Source organism: Ambystoma mexicanum, chromosome 2p (genome assembly GCF_040938575.1).
Source record: "Ambystoma mexicanum isolate Mex_15411 chromosome 2p, UKY_AmexF1_1, whole genome shotgun sequence".
Classification (NCBI taxonomy): Eukaryota; Metazoa; Chordata; class Amphibia; order Caudata; family Ambystomatidae; genus Ambystoma; species Ambystoma mexicanum.
In genome coordinates, this window is record NC_090923.1 from 903,202,859 (window position 1) to 903,224,197 (window position 21,339).

The following is a 21,339-nucleotide window of genomic DNA, read 5'->3' on the forward strand; positions in this document are numbered from 1 at the left end:
TATGTTCAAACATTTCAACAAACAAATTGATCTCGCCAAAAGGCTTCAAAGCTAGAAACAATGACCCATACTTTCATCAAAAAGAAATAAATTGGCGTCAAAATTGCAGAAGCCTCTTTCTCATAAGCTCGGCCCACAGGGGTGTGGGTGGTTCACTCTGCAATATGACCCACCTCGTATAGCTCTTACCCAACCAAAAGACACTCTGGCACATTACACACACCTAACACAAATCTCACCATTGTTTTGCCTGCCCCCAGCCGAGCAGCCCCATATAATGGGGAGGCAGCAGACTGTGTGGCTGTGTGGTGGTGCAGGTGTTAAGAAGAGTGAGGTGGAGAAGGGGGAGAGTGTAACGTAGGAGGAGAGGACAGTCAGAGGAGCAGAGAAGGTAGAGACAGAGGGACAGAGGAGGTGGAGAGGGGAGAGAGATACATATAGGATGAGAGGAGGGCAAGAGGGGTGCGGCGTCTAGAGAAAAGAGTGGCAGTGAATAATACTTAGAGAGAAGGAGGAGGCAGAGAAGGAGGGGAGGTGGAACATGTAGAGTAGAAGCAGAAAAAGAACAAGGGAGAGGAGGAGGGGAAGAGAATGAACAGAGGAAGCAAGGGAGAAAGAAGAGAGGCAGAGATAAGGCAAGGAGGAGGATGGAGATGTTTAAGAAAGAATAGAAGCAGCGTGAGAGACTGTTCTTAGTCCCTCATTTCTTGAAGTGAACTTGCTTCCATACTATATAGCTAAGGGCGTCAAGAAGATGTGTGCAGACTCACATACATGCTAGTTAGTGCTAGCTAGGGAGAGTTTTACACACACACATACAATTAGTAAAGATGGTTGAGTATACTTAAATACTAAATGTGTCTCACATCCAAGAACACGGGCGTCACCCCCATTAGCGCAGGGAATACAATGGCTAATCCCCCACACTAACGTGAGAAGGGGGTTTAGATTCTATTAAAGACAAGGAGGTGAGTATTATGCATTACAATCTTTACTCTGAAACCACAGCAGCAAAGAACAAACTTTTACAAACAAAAAAGTTGTAAAGAACAGAACTAAATAGAGTTCAATGTCAATGTAAGGGAGCTCCCCAATCCATCATGGAGGACAGGCCATGCCCTGCAGGAGACCAATGAACAGGGACCCTTCCTTATATAAGTCCATTATCTAAACCCAACTCCTCTTTCTGTAGCTGTCTTGAACCAGACGTCCACTGCACAGATCAGATGATAAACGATGAAGACAAATCCAGCGAAGCTCTCGTATCACACACTCCACATCTTGTAACTGTGAGCCACACTCCTGATCAGAACCTCAACTCGTAGCTGTAAGAACAACAAGCAAGAAGGGTGGGTGGATGGGATGAACAACAAACCAAATAATGTTCTCTCTTGAAACACCTGTGCATATGCGTGTCATAACTGCCATATTATATCATATCATATCAAGGGTGGGTGGGTGGGATAATACTCACCGCCTTGTCTTTAATAGAATCTAAACCCCCTTCTCACGTTAGTGTGGGGGATTAGCCATTCTATGACAAGACAGGAGGCTCATATTATGCAAGTTTGAAGCCCTTGCATCCCATTAGTACAACATGAGCAATACAATAGTGACAATATAATAAAAATAATAGGAGAAGAAAATGTTTTAAAATGTTTTCATTTGATCTATCAGCTGACTGCAAGAGTATTGCCCAAGGTTAGGCTGCCAAAATAACTGTCTTATAAGACATAACCAAATCCACTGCAAGAAAACAACTGGAAGATGTGCCAATTCCAGCATTCCTTACAGGTACTCATAACCAACTGGTTAAAAAGTGTGGGGTGAGGGGGGACACTGAACAACGTTTTAAACTAATAGGTTAGGAAAAACCCATCGGAGTAATAAACTCCTCTGTTGTCCAATCAAACATTTAAAACACTTAAATTCATACTATCTTTGGGAACCAAGATAGCAAACAAAAGAAGATAAACACTTAGCTCTCTTGGAGATAAAGAAAAATACCCCTTAGGGGTGAAATCTTTGTAGGTTCCATCCCATGCGTTAAAGGAAGATATCGTAATAGAAACAGGACATGTCACATAACTACACTGGGGAACCAAGTGGGAAAGACAAATCTTCATAAAAGGTCAAATGGGAGTAAAAGGTAATTTTATTAATCTGTAATAGGACGACCTATCCTGAGCAGAGCTGAAAAGCAATAGACTTAACACACAATTGTCCCCTAGACATATGTGTATACTAAGAAAGGTATGTCTTCTGGAGGCAGAAGCAGAATGGAAGAGAGGGGCCCCACCTGGAAGGTTAAACCTGCCACACCGCCAGGACGGAGACCTTCAGACCTCCTGAGCTCTTGAAGAAGGGCTCTGCTACCATGACAAAAGGAAGATATTTACAAAAACGTGACCCTTAAGAGACCGAAATTGGCAAGGAGAAAAAATGTATCTTACATCCAATCGCTACCATTATAGTGATATCTGAACCCCTTGTAGATGAGCCAGGTGCTTGGACCTTGTTCCCTCCTCCATGGTTGATAAATCCCATATAAGATCATAAACTAACCGAAGGAGGACCACTAAATTCCATAGTCTTAGCAAAGACTCTAAACTGCAAAGAAACTGATCATTAAACAGTTAAAATGAAGTTGTTCACCAGAAGAGGCCTAACCTCTATCTTAGCCAATCTGAAGAACCTTGAAGCCCAAGTACCCTGTGCTGGCACCTTATTGCAAAAGAATCTCCTTTGAAAACCCAAAAGGTCTACCTGCCATGCAGGTAACTAGGAGAATCAAGTCATTAACTAAATATATCTCAGTCCTCTGGAAATCGCACTGACAGGCCCCTTTTGATATAGTTAAAATAGACGTTGGAACACCTTTTGATAGAGGGCCGTAATAACTTGGATGGAAGAAGAGTAGCACTCCCAGACCCCTCTATCCCACCAATGGATATTGTGTCTTGCCAAAGGAGGAGAAAACCTCCCCCACTTATCTAAGGAAAACCTTGCAACCCAGAAGGAGGTTACCCTGAGGACCACACTAAAGCCCAGCTTTACACCCTTAAAATATACACTCTTGCACTTCTAACTAACCCCCTGACCGTGGAAGGGGGGGCTCCGCTTAACTTAGTGAAATACCAGGACATTGGCGCAAAGGAAAGTAAACTGACAGGAAGGAAAAGCTCAGAGCGAGTATGCACTGGTCATGAGCCATAACTCCTGTAAAAGGGAAACGGAAACCCTCCAGAGTTACTCCAAGAGGTGTAATATTATTATGTAATCCCCCCACGGATGACGGGAAGGGGAATGAGGGGGAAAGGACTTATCATGGGATAATTATCATGCCCCTTAAATGAAAGGTTGTGAAAGAATACTGGGACCACTGTCCCTTCAAACACTGAGGTCAGAGCCTCCGTATGCATGTAAGGCTGACTGGCCGCTATGGGGACCAGGGGAAGGAAATTAAGCACATTGCCCATAGCAGAATAGCACTTATATAGTGCTACGAACCCTCAGGTATACGAGTGTTGCTCATCATTACTACCAACGGTGTGTGGTGTGAGGTGTTCACTTATCGATCTCAGCAGGATGAAAGACTGATTCAGACCCTTCCAAATTAGGAACCTGCATCAGTAGGCTCTGCACAGATTTGAAAGCCCGCACTCTATTCGCTGCACAGTAGAAAACATATATAATGAAAGAAACTAAACAACTCTCTTGAGGGTACAGAAGCCTGCTTGTACTCCTCGAGCAGAGGAGAAATTGTACCACACGGCTAGACAGTTAGCTGAAAACAGGCCTAGCCTTGGGGGGAAAACCATGCGGCAGGCGCCAGAAATGTATTATTTGGTAACTCATCCCTCTGATACCAGCAAGTGTTTCCAAACACTCCATCCAATTAGTGCAACAAAACTGAACAGTTACCCTCGAGCTGCTTGTCCCCACCAATAGTCCAAATAGCCTAATGAATGTCATAATGGGAAAAATAGGAAAGGAAACACACCACTTTCTAAAGAGCATCAAGCCCTGCAGACTTCAATAGGTACATAACTTGTCCTTTTATCTTCCTCATGTCGAGAGAAAATTCTGCAACTTAATCAGCACGGGTACTGAGTGGAGCAATTGTTATTGGGGAAAGAAAAACCTAAGGAATGGACTGAGTTGTCCTGAAACTAACTAAGCTAAAGGGCTACAGAATTCAACTAAAAGACAAAGGTTAACACCTGAGTGATGGCCAGAGAGAAAGGCACAACCCCCTCATGGGTCTGTTTACAACCAACTCCACACACTCTTTTCTTTAAAGTACTTAATGAATAAATAAATAAAATAATATAAAATGATATAAAAAGCCCCCACAGGGGCCCGAACCCCGCCCTTATAGAAGCTGATACCTACTGAGCTATCCGGGCTACTGACAATCCTGAAAACGCAAATGTGTTCCAGGCACCTCTTAAATATATTGTTTAGCAAAAAAAAGTACACTGAGCAAGTGCACCTCCACTGCTCCCCCTAGCAGGGTGTGGAACCAGCAGTATGCGAGGGGTCACCTCGCAGAAGAACACAGGAAAAGCCTGCCACCGAGCAGGTGACAACCCACCTACAGGGAAGATAATGACAACTGGCACATGCAGCACCTAAACAAAGCTGCCGACTTTAAGGGAGGAATACACTGAGCAAGTGCACCTCAAACTGCTCACCCGAGCAGGGCGTGATAACCAGCAGCACACGAGGGGGTAACCTCGCATTAGAACTCAGGCAGAACCTGAAACCGAGCAGGTTATGGCACACAAACAGTTAAGGTAAACACCAATGCCATATGCAGCACACAAACAAAGTTGCCGACTTTAAGCGAGGAATACACTGAGAAAGTGTACCTCAAACTGCTCACCCTACCAGAGTGTGGCAACCCACAGTACACGAGGGGACACTTCACACTAGAACACAGGCAAAGCCTGCCACCGAGCAGGTGACTGCACCCTTACAGGGAAGATAATGACATCTGCCACAAGCAGCACCTAAACAAAGCTGTCAAGTTCAAGGGAGGAATACACTGAGCAAGTGTACCTCAAACTGCTCACCCGAGCAGGGAGTGGTAACCAGCAGTACACGAGGGAGTAACCTCGCATTAGAACTCAGGCAGAACCTGAAACCGAGCAGGTTATGGCACCTACAGTGAAGGCAAATCACCTATGCCCTGTGCAGCTCTTAAATAAATAAATAAATAAAACTGCAGATTGGGAGCATATGAGGCTCTCCAGTAGGCAAACTAGTGTCAAATATATAAGCTGAAAATACCAATTTAAAAACAAAATAAAAAGTCAAGTTTTTAAATATATATATACATGAAAATACATATACATAAATATATATATACACATACACATCCATATGTGTACACTGGCAATGGCGGGAAGTGAACCCAGGACCCTCTGCATGGTAAACCTGCAGCCTTCTTATTGAGCCATCTCGCTTGTGTGCTAAAACAGAAGCCCTCCGTAAACTTCCCAACAATTAAGGGTCACATGCGCTAGGTTAAAGCTGAAACCATATATACATTATATATATATATAAGTAAATATAATAAAGCCCATACTAAAGAAAAAACATGGAGGCGTTCAACTTAAAAAGAGAGGTTAGAGCTGCACACTGTTGAATGCTCACTGAAAGAGTTTCACCAACGAAATGAGGGCCGTGCGAACTGCATCCCAGCCGGTTCCTCATACTTAAAATTCTGTAATACATTACATGAAAAGAAATGACATGAAAAAGGGGGGGCGCATAATACGCTCGTATTCAACATGAAAGGAGAGCGCTGGGAAAGGAGAGGGCGGCCAACCGACAACACCCAGCCACACACGCTCGGCTTGGAACAGAAGGGCTGCCCGGCCCATTAAACAAATCCAGCCGCACACGCGGACTGGAGCGGGAGGGCGAACCGGCCCCCTAACCAGGCACACACAAGGAATGGAGAGAGCGGGCCACTCAGCGCGGCCCTCCAAGCGCCAAAAAGTCCTTGAAAGGACACCTGCGTTACTTGAGCGCCAAAGAACCATTCTAAAGACCCTCCCGCGACGGGCTTGAAGCCAAAGCTTCTGACAGGCCCACGCGCGTTGGGTAACGAAACCAAAATAAAAGACCCTGCCACAATAAAGCAGCGGAAACACCATAAAACGAAATTTTTGAAGTGTAAAACAGTAAAAATATATACTGTATAACCAATGAACCACAATATAAACATATTATATTAACACAATACACAATTTTACAATATTTCACCAGCATGCAAAGCACAACTAGAAGGAGTGACTTAGCTGTGGTGTCAGCAGCAAAGAAAAAGGAGTTGGGTTTAGAGTAATGGACTTATATAAGGAAGGGGCCCTGCTCATTGGCCTCCTGCAGGGCATGGCCTGTCCTCCATGATGGATTGGGGAGCTCCCTTACATTGACATTGAACCCTATTTAGTTCTGTTCTTTACAACTTTTTTGTTCTTAAAAGTTTGTTCTTTGCTGCTGTGGTTTCAGAGTAAAGATTGTAATGCATAATATGAGCCTCCTGTCTTGTCATAGAATTCTGGACTACTGACTCTGAGTGTGTCCACACTCCACTCCTGACTTTAATCCTGCAGCCTGGCTACCTCGTGCTGGGGAGGGGACACGTGCTGCGGTTTCACGGCCACGCGCATTGGCTGCCGCAGCCTACCTGACAACAGACAGAAGACAGGCCCTGTGCCCCTGCGCACGAGGGTCAGGAGGACGACTTACACAGCCCCGAGCGAGCCCAGCAGGCCCAGCCACAGGAGACATCCGGCCCTCCCACAAAGCAAACGTGATACACAAGCACAACACAAGCCGAGAGGCATAAACGTAGCCTCTCTGAGCTCACATGACCGGCCCACCCACCCAGAGCAATTTGTTGCAAATGCTTGCAACATGTTGTGTACATATTAAATCATAACAACAATACTGTAGCGGGAGCAGCTGCCTCATCCTCCTGGCGCCGCGCCGGCAGACCTGGCTGGATCACTGTCAGTGTCAGCAGTCAGCAGCCAGCACTGCCTAGCTATTGATGCATTCATCAAGGCAAAGGTAACACTTAGGTGTTAACTTTCCTTGATGAATGCATCTGCTTATATACAAAGAAAATATTGTCACATGCAAAACTGTCCCCAGGTGACCTATGAAACTGTCTCCTGGGCCTACAAGTGATTCGGCCCATGACCGAAAGACTGTTAGCCCAGTCCGCCCTTGGATATATAGCATTTGCTGTGCTGAACGGACTGATAGTATTAACTGATATTTAGGAAGCCATAAAATAAATTTTGCAGCAACAATTACATATACAAAATATTTCAGCACACCCACCTAACACTGAGCGATCTTGGGCAACCCATTTATAACTGTAGCCAAGTGTCTGACATCAAGCGCTCAGAAACAGGCTGCACACCTGAATTACACACTGCTAACAAAAGGTAGGCATTTGCTTTGTGGAAGGGATATTTAAAGAGGACATCCAACTGACCTTTTTTGGGGACTAGCAGCAGCAGCTGTTGCTTCAAAACTTGCTGCCTTCTTCCTGTGTTGTCAGCCCTGAAGCGGGAACATTTCTAGTGTAGAGTGGGCAGGTCAGCCAAGGTATGCACGCAGGATTCAGGGGGCATGCTGAGTATGTGCGGGCACTCGAGGGTGAGCCTTGTGAGTCTTGCTGAGGTGTGAACTAGTCACGTGGAGTAAATTAGCAATCAGCTACTCCCAAAAGCAAACAAGTGCTGCTTGGCTGTCTGCACGAACATCGGTGGAAGAAGCTGGAGCCTCGAACACTCCAGCCCAGACAGGCACAGCGTCTCGGCACCCGCCGGTGAGGCAAAAGCTTGTGCGTTTTGTTTGAATTAGTTTGTTAACTATTTTTTTTAAATGCAAGCTCCACAGTACAGGGGTCGCAGACGAGATGCCAGACGTGGCCGCTGCAACCACAGCAGTTGCAGCTGCAACCTCTGGCAATCCCCAAATGATATCACTGAACATGTGGAAATGTGCTGTTTATCTAATACAACACATGGTCTGTTGGTCATCCAACCGCCCTTCCATTTCTCACTATACTAATGCTGTAATCAATCCCTTCATTGATCAGCCGAGATTAGAATAACATTGCTGCTATGTATAACAAGTCCATGTTTATTTTTACACCGGCTCTCTTTTGCCATTGCTTTGGCTAATATTATTGGAGAATCACAGCAATACACAAATAGACCTGTTTTTGTCTCATAGCTTAATATCACATTAGTGGTACATGCATTAACCTCTTAAATGCGTAGATTTTTACCCAGAGGAAATCATTATAAATGCCTCCCACCTCCACACAAGTGTTAAAATGTTCATTGTGGTATTGCAAGTAGAGTTCATAATCCTTCACTGTCTCACCAAAATAGTTCTAAAATGTGCAGAGAGATGGGCCTGTTGTGAATTTGAAATAAAATAGATTATCATTATGTCCTTCACAATTATCAGACGTGCTATTGCAAAAAAGTGGGCTGTGCTACACACTCAGTAAAAATGTATACATGAACTGTTTATATTTATTCCTTGAAGAGAGGACAAATCACCGTTTATCTAGGTATAGTCATGAGAGATGGTGTCCTCAGTTATGGGATAATCATGCATCTGCTTGGCGGCTAGAAATTAATTAGTCTTATTTTGTATCATTGATAACTTCATGTTTATGTGTACATAAAAGTGAGAGTGCCAACAAGAGGTTTTCTCCATTGGGACCAGTCCTAAAAGAAAACGTTTCTATTTTTCCTGTGATCTTAAGTAATCGTCTGACAATTTGCCCCAGGGTCAGGGTCAATGTATGTCAAAAGCTTATTCGTGTGATGATGTGTGCATTCCTTACCAGCTGCCATTGACAATTACAATACAGCCATGCAGGATGTTAGCTATTCTTTTATCACTGGATGTTTCTTTGCCAATCAAAAATTGTCTACGCTCCTGCGCTAAACGTACACAGGAGCACCATTCTTAGGCATGTAGTCATTCTGATATTCCTCATAGCCAGAGTATTGGTGCACTAAAGGTTAGAACACTCTCCTGAGAGAGGAAAGTAGGATTGCTGGGTTTGATCCTCATCACTGATGATCTCCATTTATAGATTTTTTATTTTATTTCAATCTCTTAACAAAGGAACTTACACAGGAATTGTATTCCTTTTGTTTTTTGTTAATAATACATCTTTACATGCTGGTTTTGCAAAACTTTAATTTCCAAAATCTCTACATACCCAATGCTTTCTTTGAATTATTTTTCAGACATGTTATCTGGCTGGCTTAGCTTGTAAAAAGTCATGTTATCATCAATAAACATGCTATAGAGTAGGTACCTAAAAGCATGGTGTGCATATTTGAGCGGGAGATGGTTGGCCCATGGGAACTGGTTGAGACCAGTAAATGTCATAAGTCCTTTGAATTCAAAGATTTCAAATCTGACCCCAGTTTAATCCCTCCAAGAAGACAAGTTTGGTAGGTGACGTGCTGTAGAATAGCAACATCTGGAGTGAACATGAGTAGATATTACCTTGTTTCTCCAGCATGGGGTCTGACATGGATTCACATGCTCATAAATATTCCCCGTCGTCAGGCTGGGAATCCTCGGTAAAGAAAAATCAGTATCAGTTTAGTTTCTGATCTGTCTTTCGTAGTAGTAACCAATCACTGATCTCTGCATCATACTGACCACAGCCAATGACTGCCATCTCCCTAAGCCCCGCCTCTGACAGCCATCTTCAGATTTTTACCGCACGTTCAAGTGTTGGGAGTCCTCGTGCTTAGCTCTCGAGCTTTTGCTGCGTGTTTCGCGCTTTTTCAGGTGAATTTTCACATTTTTCGGTTAATCGAGCCTCAAGCTCCACCGTTTCTACTTCCGTTAACGGGTACCCGTTGCGGGATTTTCCTACGCCCCTCAAGGGTGAAGATTTCGTCGAATCAACCTTTTGGAGGATTCCAGAAGATTTGTGGCCTATTTCGAGATGGCCCAGGACGCGAGTTCGTCACCCGGACCCGAGCTGTTTCGCAGCTGCCCTGGATGCGGGCTGCAGAATGTGTTTAAGGAGGACGAACATTCGCGATGCCTCTACTGTCTTCATGGGGACAAGACTCATGTAGAGAAGGACTGCCAGTTCTGCAAGAACTTGTCGGAGCGGACCATGAGGGACCGTCGATCCCGTCTCGCCAGCTGGTTGGAGAAGGGCTCAACGTGTGAGAAGAAGAAGAAAGGGTCCGAGCGGGCTTCTAAGTCCTGTGCGGGCGCCCCGGCGACGGGGGCCCAACACCAGGCCAAGCGCTGCAAGTTCGCTGGCTCCGGGAGCGCCGAAAGGTCGGGCTCTTCGGTCGCCAGGCAGGGCGCACCTTCCCCGGTACCGTCAACCACGAGCCAGCGCTCCGGTTTGGGGAAGAGGAAGTCCGAGACCCCGGGTAAGCTTCGGGAGATGCCCCATCCGATCTCGGGAGAGGGGGAGCGAGGCGTCGCCCCTCCCCCTAAGGAGAAGGCCCAGGACGGACCTAAGGTGGTGAAGGCCCCTACCCAGCAGGCAAAGGCCTCTATCGAGGCGATCGCGGCGACTCTGGCCAAGCCGGCAGAAACCCCGCCAGCGGAGACTGCCTCCGGGACTAGAGTTTCCCTGCCGCCAAGGAGGGAATCCTCTTTTCAGCCCATCGTCATGGCCCCCATGATGGAAGAAGTGAGGGGGGGCACGGTAGCCTCCTCGAGCTCGGAGTCAGCCTCGGAGGGGGAACTGACCGAGGCCGTGAGGAATCTCGAAGTCCAATTCGAGAAGGTTCGATCCCGCAAGGAAGATCCTCGGGAGATAACCGAGGAAGACGACGATGGCGAGGAAGAGCAGCCTTCCCTTCCGGCCCAGCTGGAACCTAGGCCTCAGGATAGCTCGGCGGCCATTTTGTTTGCGATCCAGTCCTTATGCTCTGAGATAAGGACGCGATTACCACGGCCCAGGCCAGAGGACCCGGAACCTGGCCGTCGGGAAGTCCTCAGAACAAACGACGGAGGACCCAACCCTCTCCTCCACTCGCCCCCGTAAGGCCTGCAGTTCCCTCCTCATCCTCCCACGAGTCGGGAGATGACGGTGCGGTGGGCTCGACGGCGACGACGACGGAACGGGTCTCCCGTTGCACGGGCCTCTCCGCCCGACGAGATTGGCTCATTCCACGCCATGATCGCCAGGGCGTCCAAATTGTTCCAGCTCTGCCTGGAGGAGCAAAAAAAGGAAGGTTTCCTCTATCAGCGCCAGGAGGCCAAGAGGAAGACTTTCATTGCGGTGCCTCTAATCGATGACATCTGGGAGGAGAGCCTGTCGGTACTCAAGAACCCCTCCACGGCATCAGCCAAACGGGACCGGTATGAGAAGAAGTACCGGGTCCCCGAGACCGCTCCTCTGTGCCTAAGGGGCCAGCCAACGCCAGACTCGGTCGTCTCGGCGGCGGCGAAGAAGAAAGCGGCGGGGTCAGGAGCCTCAACATTGAATTCCCCTCCGGACGGCGAGGGAAGGAAGTTGGACGCCATGGGGCGACGGGTCATTTCGTCGGCGGCGACGACGATCAAAGCGGCCAACGCCCTGGCGATCGTGGCCCGTTACGACAGTGAGCTCTGGTTTAAGCTGGCCCCCATATTGGACTTCCTACCGGACGACAAGAGGTCCGAGGCCCTGGAAATACTTCAAGAACGCGAGGTGGCGTCGGACCACGCCATAACGGTGGCAACCGATATTGCCGATACCGGGTTCTGCCAGCTGGGCAACAGAGTTTGCCTACGATGACGGGGTTGGCTCCGGGCGACCGACTTCCGTCAGGACGTCCAGACCAGGGTGTTGGACATGCCGTTCGACGGCAGCAACTTGTTCGGGAAGGCGGTGGACGAATCCCTCCAAGCCATAAAGACGGACATGGAGACGGCCCGCGCCCTAGGAGCCCTTCAGCAACGACGGCCCTTTCGGAGCTCCGGAGGCAGACAAGGGGCCTCCAAGGGATCCAGTGGTGGCTCGTCGTCCTACCGCCAAGCGGCACGCTCCTTGTCTCAGGAGGCCTACAGGGGTCGCGGCAAGCAGGGAGCGCCTCGCCGCCGTCGGCAAGGTGGCCAGGGCAGCAAGGCCACCACCTCCAAGCAGGACTGAACCGGCCGTGGCCTCGGGCCCCCACCGAAGCACCCCGGTGGGAGGCCGGCTAACGAATTTCGTCGGCGTGTGGAAGTCATCTCCACCGACCGTTGGGTGCCGGATACCCTGGCAAGAGGACACTCTATCGAATTCCTGAAGAAGTGCCCTCACGTTCCACCTGTGGCCAGGAAGGAAAATCTCGTCCCGCAACTGCTGTTGGAAGTACGGGCGATGCTCAGGAAAGGCGCCATCGAGCTCGTCCCGAAGAGGCTCCGGGGCTCCGGGGTGTACTCAAGGTACTTCCTCGTCAGGAAGAAGACGGGCGGCTGGCGCCCCATCCTGGACCTTCGTCGTTTGAACAAATACATCAGGTCACGAAAGTTCAGGATGGTCACCCTCCAGCACGTGCTGGGACAGCTGGAGGAAGGCAACTTTCTATCGTCGTTCCAGCCGGAACCTAGGCCTCAGGATAGCTCGGCGGCCATTTTGTTTGCGATCCAGTCCTTATGCTCTGAGATAAGGACGAGATTACCACGGCCCAGGCCGGAGGACCCGCAACCTGGCCCGTCGGGAAGTCCTCAGAACAAACGACGGAGGACTCAACCCTCTCCTCCACTCGCCCCCGTAAGGCCTGCAGTTCCCTCCTCATCCTCCCACGAGTCGGGAGATGACGGTGCGGTGGGCTCGACGGCGACGACGACGGAACGGGTCTCCCGTCGCACGAGCCTCTCCGCCCGACGAGATTGGCTCATTCCACGCCATGATCGCCAGGGCGTCCGAATTGTTCCAGCTCTGCCCGGAGGAGCAAAAAAAGGAAGGTTTCCTCTATCAGCCCCGGGAAGCCAAGAGGAAGACTGTCATCGCGGTGCCTCTAATCGATGACATCTGGGAGGAGGGCCTGTCGGTACTCAAGAACCCCTCCACGGCACCAGCCAAACGGGACCGGTACGAGAGGAAGTACCGGGTCCCCGAGACCGCTCCCCTGTGCCTCAGGGCCCAGCCAACGCCAGACTCGGTCGTCTCGGCGGCGGCGAAGAAGAAAGCGGCGGGGTCAGGAGCCTCAACGTCGAATTCCCCTCCGGACGGCGAGGGAAGGAAGTTGGACGCCATGGGGCGACGGGTCATTTCGTCGGCGGCGACGACGATCAAAGCGGCCAATGCCCTGGCGATCGTGGCCCGTTATGACAGGGAGCTCTGGTTTAAGCTGGCCCCCATATTGGACTTCCTACCGGACGACAAGAGGTCCGAGGCCCTGGAAATACTTCAAGAACGCGAGGTGGCGTCGGACCACGCCATAACGGTAGCAACCGATATTGCCGATACCGGGTTCCGCCAGCTGGGCAACAGAGTTTGCCTACGATGACGGGGTTGGCTCCGGGCGACCGACTTCCGTCAGGACGTCCAGACCAGGGTGTTGGACATGCCGTTCGACGGCAGCAACTTGTTCGGGAAGGCGGTGGACGAATCCCTCCAAGCCATAAAGACGGACATGGAGACGGCCCGTGCCCTAGGAGCCCTTCAGCAACGACGGCCCTTTCGGAGCTCCGGAGGCAGACAAGGGGCCTCCAAGGGATCCAGTGGTGGCTCGTCATCCTACCGCCAAGCGGCACGCTCCTTGTCTCAGGAGGCCTACAGGGGTCACGGCAAGCAGGGAGCGCCTCGCCGCCGTCGGCAAGGTGGCCAGGGCGGCAAGGCCACCACCTACAAGCAGGACTGAACCGGCCGTGGCCTCGGGCCCCCACCGAAGCACCCCGGTGGGAGGCCGGCTGACGAATTTCGTCGGCGTGTGGAAGTCATCTCCACCGACCATTGGGTGCTGGATACCCTGGCAAGAGGACACTCTATCGAATTCCTGAAGAAGTGCCCTCACGTTCCACCTGTGGCCGGGAAGGAAAATCACGTCCCGCAACTGCTGTTGGAAGTACGGGCGATGCTCAGGAAAGGCGCCATCGAGCTCGTCCCGAAGAGGCTCCGGGGCTCCGGGGTGTACTCACGGTACTTCCTCGTCAGGAAGAAGATGGGCGGCTGGCGCCCCATCCTGGACCTTCATCGTTTGAACAAATACATCAGGTCACAAAAGTTCAGGATGGTCACCCTCCAGCACGTGCTGGGACAGCTGGAGGAAGGCGACTTTCTATCGTCGTTGGACCTGGAGGATGCATACTTCCACGTTCCCATCCTCAAAAGTCACCGAAAGTTCCTCAGGTTCGTCGTCCAGGGACGCCACTACCAATTCAGAGCACTGCCGTTCGGATTGAAGTCGGCCCCCAGGGTCGTTACCAAGTGCCTAGCACCTGTGGCAGCGCGGCTGCGCCTGCAGGGGATTCACGTCTACCCCTACCTGGACGACTGGCTCATCTGCTCAAGGACGAAGGAACTCGCCGTCGAACACACTGCGAGGACCGTCCAGCTACTCACAGTCCTGGGATTCGCAATAAATTACCCAAAGTCCCACCTGGTGCCGTCGCAGGTGGCCCTGTTTCTGGGAGCGAAGCTCGATACAGTGAGGCGCCTGGCGGCACCGTCGGAGGAACGGACGATGACCATTCTGGGCAAAGTGCAGCGCCTGCTAGCCACGGACGTGGCCAGGGTGAGGTCCATCAAGTCCCTCCTGGGGATGATGTCCTCTTGCATCTACCTGGTGCGCCTCTGCAGACTACGGATGCGCCCTCTTCAAGAATTTCTCGACGCTCATTGGATGCAGGCGACGGGCACCTTCGAAGACAAGGTCCCCCTCAACGAGGTGTTCCGGCGGGTGATTGTCAGGTACTGTCAGGTTGGAGTGACATATTCTTTTACATACAGTAACATATACTCATTGACATTGGGTCAGGGGAGACACATATTTAGTATAGAAAGGTTTTGGGAAGTTACTATGGGTTATATTTTTAAACAGCCAATTTTGCCCTTAACCTTCACTGCAGTCTATGGAAAATGCCCCAAGCCAAAATGGAGGTTCTCAGTCTAAATTCTAATTGGCTGGAGATTGTTTATAGGGAGGACAGTGAACATTCTAAACTGCCTTTCATCGTCTTTGCCCAGCTGAGAGGTCGTGTGCTATGCTGCTCCTGCTTAACTTGTTCAGGGGGCTCAAGTTTCAAGCAGTCGAGCGGCATCTTTGAAAATATAACAGGAGTCGTTTATGGAGTTTCGTGGAGACACAGGACAGGAGTCAGAAATTTCCAATTTTCTGAGAAAAGAAGTTTTCAAGACTCTATCAGGAGATAAGTGACTTTCCATGTTTTGATGAACTTGTAAAAAGGTTATATTAATTTAAAAGGATTGAAATTGCAAACTCGTATCTAAAAACTGTAGCGCGTACGTTTGTTTTCTTTCCTACATATCATTTCAAACTAGCGCGTGATTTTTCCGTTACCTTGAGCCAGCGCGAGTGACTCTGCGCGTGAGAGTGTAGCGCGAGCGTGAACTTTTGACTCGCGTTTTCTGTTCATATACGCGAGGGTTTTGCTACGTGAGTTCGCGTGTGTATTTTATTACGCGTTTCGAATCTGCGCGTGCGCAAGAACAAATCTATGTGGAGCTTCCGCGCCAGCTCTCAGAAGTGTTACGTGATAAAATAAAAGCGCGTGTGCTTTTTTCCCGCGATTTGGTTTTTGCGCGTGTGCGTATTTTTTCGTGGGTTGGACTTTAGCGCGAGTGTGTTTAACTTGCGTCTTGGACTTTAGCGCGTGTGCGTTTTACCCGCTATTTGGATTTTCAGCGCGTGTGTGTATTTCCTGCGACTTGGAGTAAAGCGCGTGTGTTTTTTCCCGCGGTTTGGATTTTCAGCGCGTGTGCGTATTTCCCGCGACTTGGAGTAAAGCGCGTGTGTTTTATCCCTTGGTTTGGATTTTCAGCGCGTATGCGTTTTACCCGCGGTTTGGATTTTTAGCGCGTGTGCAGGATTTTTCCACGTGAAGGTTTCATCGCAAGTTTAAAACCGTTCAAGAGTAAAAGACACTCTAAAAAGAAAATATAAAAAGAAATACAAGAACTTAAAAGAACTTCCTTAAACTTATTTAAAGAACTTAAGACTTTGTTCAAGAATCTTGAGGTTAAAAAGACGAACTAAAAAATTAAATATTACATTCATGGACCTACTGAGAAGGCAGAATGATCTTTAAGATTCTGGTCAACAAGTAAGGAAGTCTTGTCTGCTTATCACTTCTCTGGGCATTCTGAAGAGAAGTACCAGGTATGGTTTTTTGACTATTTTGGTAAAGGATATAGACTTTTAAGGTTAGTATAGTAACCCTTTGAGTAATGAGGTGTATTATATGTTTATGTTTTTAACTACAGGTGAAGAACCAGTTAGTCTATAGCTTCCAGCCTGGTGTTTGTTAATTTGTCCCTTCCCCCTTTACCCTGTAAGTGAGGTAAACTGAGCGGTTATATATATTATCAGCTCAGAGTGCCACATTTTGGGTGGATTGTCGGGGGTTCAGCAGCTTCCGCAGACACCAGGATCTCAGCCTGACAGCGATTCAGTGGTGGGGCGTTCGAGCACACCTCACGGCGGGCAAGGACTTTCAGATGCTGGCGTACCAGGAGACGGTGACGACGGACGATTCCCTGGAGGGTTGGGGCACCCACACCGGAGATCTCCACGCAAGAGGCCTCTGGCTCCCGGAGGAGAAGCTCCTGCACATCAACATCCTGGAACTCCGAGCCGTGTTCTGGGCTCTCAAATCGTTCCTCCCGTCGCTCAAGGGCAAGGTGGTGCGGATCTTCACGGACAACACCACGACAATGTTTTACATACGGAAGCAGGGAGGCACCAGATCCCCAGCCCTATCCAAGGAGGCACAGGATCTGTGGCACTGGGCGGTCACCCAGGGGATGTTCCTGGTTCCCTTCCACCTGGCAGGAGAAAGAAACACCATCGCCGACTCGCTCAGCAGGGAGCTGCGGGCGTGTCACGAGTGAGAGCTGCGCCAGGATCAGGTGGATCAACTCTTCCGATGATGGGGCAAACCCCAAATCGACCTGTTCGCAACAGCGATGAACTCGAAGTGCCAGAGGTTCGCCAGCAGGTTCCCCCAGCCGAGAAGCATGGACGATGCGTTCTCGTTCCCCTCGGACGGCCTATACCTGTATGCGTTCCCTCCGTTGCCGTTGCTGCTTCGACTCATCAACCAGCTCAAGAGGTCCCGGTGCAGGATGATCCTCGTCGCACCGGCGTGGCCGAGGCAGATCTGGTTCCCGGACCTTCTGGACTTGTCAACGTCCCCACCCATCAAGCTGTCGACGGACGCGGATCTTCTCTCCAGAGAAGGAGGCGCCATCTTCCACCACGACCCGGCGTCGCTGAACCTGCAGGCTTGGCTCCTGCAGCGCTAGAGTTTGGAGGGTACGATATACCGGCCGACTGCAGAGAGGTTCTTGCAATGGCCAGGGCGTCCTCGACTCTCAAATGCTACGGTCACAAGTGGAAGAGGTTCTCTATCTGGTGCCGAGCACAGAAGATCAACCCCCTACGGATTACGGCCCCTCAAGTGCTGCCGTACCTGCTATCACTGGCAAAGGCTGGGCTAGCCCATGCCTCCATTAAGATTCATCTGGCAGCAATCTCCAGATATACCAGAACCACAGGACGGACGTCCCTGTGGTCCCATCGACTGGTAAAAGAGTTTATGAAAGGACTGTTCCGGTCGTTCCCGCCGGTGAATGCCCCGGCGTGGGAACTTAACGTGGTGCTGACCAGGCTCATGGGGCCCCCATTCGAGCTGATGCACTCAGCACCGATGAAGTTTGTGTCGTGGAAGACTGCATTCCTGGTGGCCATTACCTCCGCACGACGAGTGGGAGAGATCCAGGCCCTATCCTGCAAAGCACCGTACTTGACTTTCCATGCCTCGAGGGTGGTGCTTAGGACGCACCCCTCCTTTATGCCCAAGGTGCCATCGGACTTCCATCTTAACGAGCCCCTGGTATTACCTGTTTTCTTCCCGTCTCCTTCGTCGCCGGCCGAGAGGACTTTGCACTCGCTGGATGTGGCTAGAGCGCTGAAGTTCTATGTGGACCGCACAAAGAGTTTTCGGAGGACATCACAGCTGTTTGTAAACTTTGGACCTGTGAATCAAGGGAAGGCTCTCTCGAAGTCTTCCATTTCCAGATGGCTCTCCGGCTGCATCATGCACTGCCACTGGTTGGCTAACCGACCGCTGCCAGGCCGTCCGAGAGCCCATTCGACCAGAGCGATTGCTGCTACTACGGCGTTCCTATCTGGTGTGCCCCTGCTGGACATCTGCAGGGCTGCTACGTGGAGGTCGACGCACACCTTCACGAGATTCTACTGCGTCGATCGGGATTCCAGGGAGGAATCCAGGGTCGGCCAAGCAGTGCTGCACAACCTGTTCGCTTAAGGTGAGCCTGGTGAGGAGGTAAGAGATGCTTAATGTTGAGTTGTTGTATTGCTTAATGTTGAGCCTTTTGCCACCTCCCGTGGTTGTGCATGTGTGTACTGCTATGTATTCTTATATTCATGAGCATGTGAATCCATGCCAGACCCCATGCTGGAGAAGGAACAAGTTACTTACCTGTAACTGTTGTTCTCCAGCATGGGTCTGGCATGGATTCACATGCGAACCCTCCCGCCTACCCCTCTGCGGCTCTTCACTTGGTCATACTGCCACTTCACGTGCTACCAAATCTGAAGATGGCTGCCAGAGGCGGGGCTTAGGGAGATGGCAGTCATTGGCTGTGGTCAGTATGACGCAGAGATCAGTGATTGGTTACTACTACGAAAGACAGATCAGAAACGAAACTGATACTGATTTTTCTTTACCGAGGATTCCCAGCCTGACGACAGGGAATATTCATGAGCATGTGAATCCATGCCAGACCCATGCTGGAGAACAACAGTTACAGGTAAGTAACTTGTTCCTTCTGTCCCCTTTGGTCAACCAATACTCATTAGCCCAATGTTTATTTTGAGGAAATGGGTTAGAAGGTAATTTTGTTTAAGACGGAAAATGTTATTTCATTTTTTATTGCTATCTTATTTTGTTCATATTATTATTATTTTTAATCAGCATATGTTTTTATCAGTCTTTTAACAGGAATACATCTATATAGAAGTTCCATCTCTGTATTCCTTCAGTTAGTTATAAAATTATGTTACGTACAATTGTTCATAATATTTCATTTTCAATGTAAGCCCTTTGTAGGCCATTTAGGTCATAACAGTTCACATAATAACAAAAAAGAGCACTGGAGGATAGTTTCAAACCCACCTCAAGCACATCCTTTGTTCAAAGTTGCGTGTCTGACCTACACAAGCAATGTGTGGTTAAGAAGCACTCTGAAGCATATATAAGATCTAGTGCAGAATGGTGCATTACTATGTGGAGAGATCCATCTTGCGGATTGCATTGAGGGCCTCCATTGCTGATCAGTAGATAATGTGATATATTGAGTATTGATAAAATCATGTGCACGGGCAGTGCAGTGGACAGCACGTTGCACACACTGTGGATTAGAGAGGCACATTTACTTTGCTTGACAACATACTATGTTGAAAAAGAGAAATACTTTTGTGAGAGGCAGAACGCTGAGACGCAGGGTATCATATTGCAACCAAGGGTACATGACATGTGAGACAATATTACAAATGTTGAGGGGTTTTATTCTGACTTTTCTAGTGAGCCTGAAATGTGTAATTCCCCAAAATATAGCATATACAATTCTCTGGGAAAGGTTTTACAATGGAAAGTGTATCCGTCATGCTCTCTAATAGTTCCTGTGAATTAAAAAACCTGCAAAGCTACACTATCATTTGTCCCCAGCACTATACGTGTAGAATGCATATAACAAATATTTTTAATTCAATATTGCTTTTTCTTGATAATATATTTCTCTTTAATCTAGTGATCAACCCACGCACGCCGAGCTTAAGTCAGAGTAAGTACTAAACCATGTCCATAGAGTCTATATTATTGACTTTTCAGTGTCAGAGATGTTTTCACTTTCTCATGCAAGTATGTATTTTTCAGATGATTTTTTAGATAACTTAATTTTACAAAAGGAAAGTGTCTTGCTAATCTCTTGCTAATCTGCCAGATGAAGAGTGGAAGTAAATTTAGTGATGCATGAAAATAATGCCAAAGTAATGAGGGAACACTCCCATTCCAATCTGCGGAAAAAACAATGTTAGCAGGCGTGCGTGCATTGCTTATTACTGAAAGTCCCCCTTAACCAGCTGTAGCCATTTCTGTAATGTGAAAGCATGCAGGGAGGTCAACATTGGGCTGAAGTGCCTGACCGACTCTAAACACTAAATTGGCCCCATTGGTGATTGAAAATTAAGACTTTTCCAAGCAGAGTTTAACTTCTTCAGATACATGACAAATACTTTAGTGTTTCTAATGTGCTCTCTCAGAGATTTCACTTGTGACAATAGTGTAACTAATATCTAATGCTGTCAGTGTGATATGTGATATCTGATATGTCATTTATAACGCACTATACACAAGTGTTTCAAGGTGTGACAAGTCAAGGGAGGGAAACAGAGGACAGGACAAAAGATCTTACTAGGCGTGTGTTATTCAGATCGTGCAAGTGCAACAGCCAACAGTGCGGGGGAAGGAAGAGGGGGAAGTGCCAGGGAGAGGGAAGGAGGAAGTGCAATCAGGGCAGCATTGCTCTGAGTAAGTGCAGCCAGGGCATCACGGCTCTGGGTAAGTGCAAGGAGGCAGGGGACTGTAGAGGTTACAGCCCCTAAATATGCGGTAGACCAGAGGCAGTTCAGGGGAGACTGATCATAGGGGAGCCTGGTACCCAGTGGGGCACTCAGAGTAACCAGGCAACTAGTTGGCACAGTAAATGGGTAGGTCTGCAGGGGAGGGAGAGAGAGAAAGCAGAGGAGAAAAGGAAGATCTTGAGCTGCTTCCGGAACCTCAGGTGGTCTGGCTCAAGTTTGAGATCGGCAGTGAGGCCATTCTAGAGGGGGCACCTGTAGAGAAGAGAGAACTGCCCCCCACTCTCTTCCTAGAGAAGCTTCTGACCCTTAGATAGTTGGAGAAAGCTGAGCGAAGGGCTCGGGAAGGAAGATATTTTGAAAGAAAGAGTTTGATGTAATGCCGGCTCCAGGCAGCCTTGGGGTTGATGCAGAGGGTCTTGGACTTGATCCTTGCAGCCTCCGGGAGCCAGTAGAGAGTTTTCAGGGCTGGAGAGATACAGAT

At 49.0% G+C, this 21,339-nt stretch overlaps 1 protein-coding gene across 8 annotated transcripts in view; it reads left to right on the top strand.

Moving 5' to 3' along the window:
- The window catches only part of LOC138565957 (uncharacterized), a 1,066,445-nt gene that overhangs the window by 980,719 nt on the left and 64,387 nt on the right, over nucleotides 1-21,339 (top strand). For all 8 annotated transcript variants that reach the window (XR_011301733.1, XR_011301735.1, XR_011301734.1 and 5 more), the window contains one exon: nucleotides 20,027-20,059. Coding sequence is in view for 4 of the 8 variants with exons in the window: in XM_069643053.1 (XP_069499154.1) it covers nucleotides 20,027-20,059 (33 nt within the window). In the remaining 4 variants the exon portion in view is untranslated. The remainder of the gene's footprint in view (nucleotides 1-20,026; nucleotides 20,060-21,339) is intronic.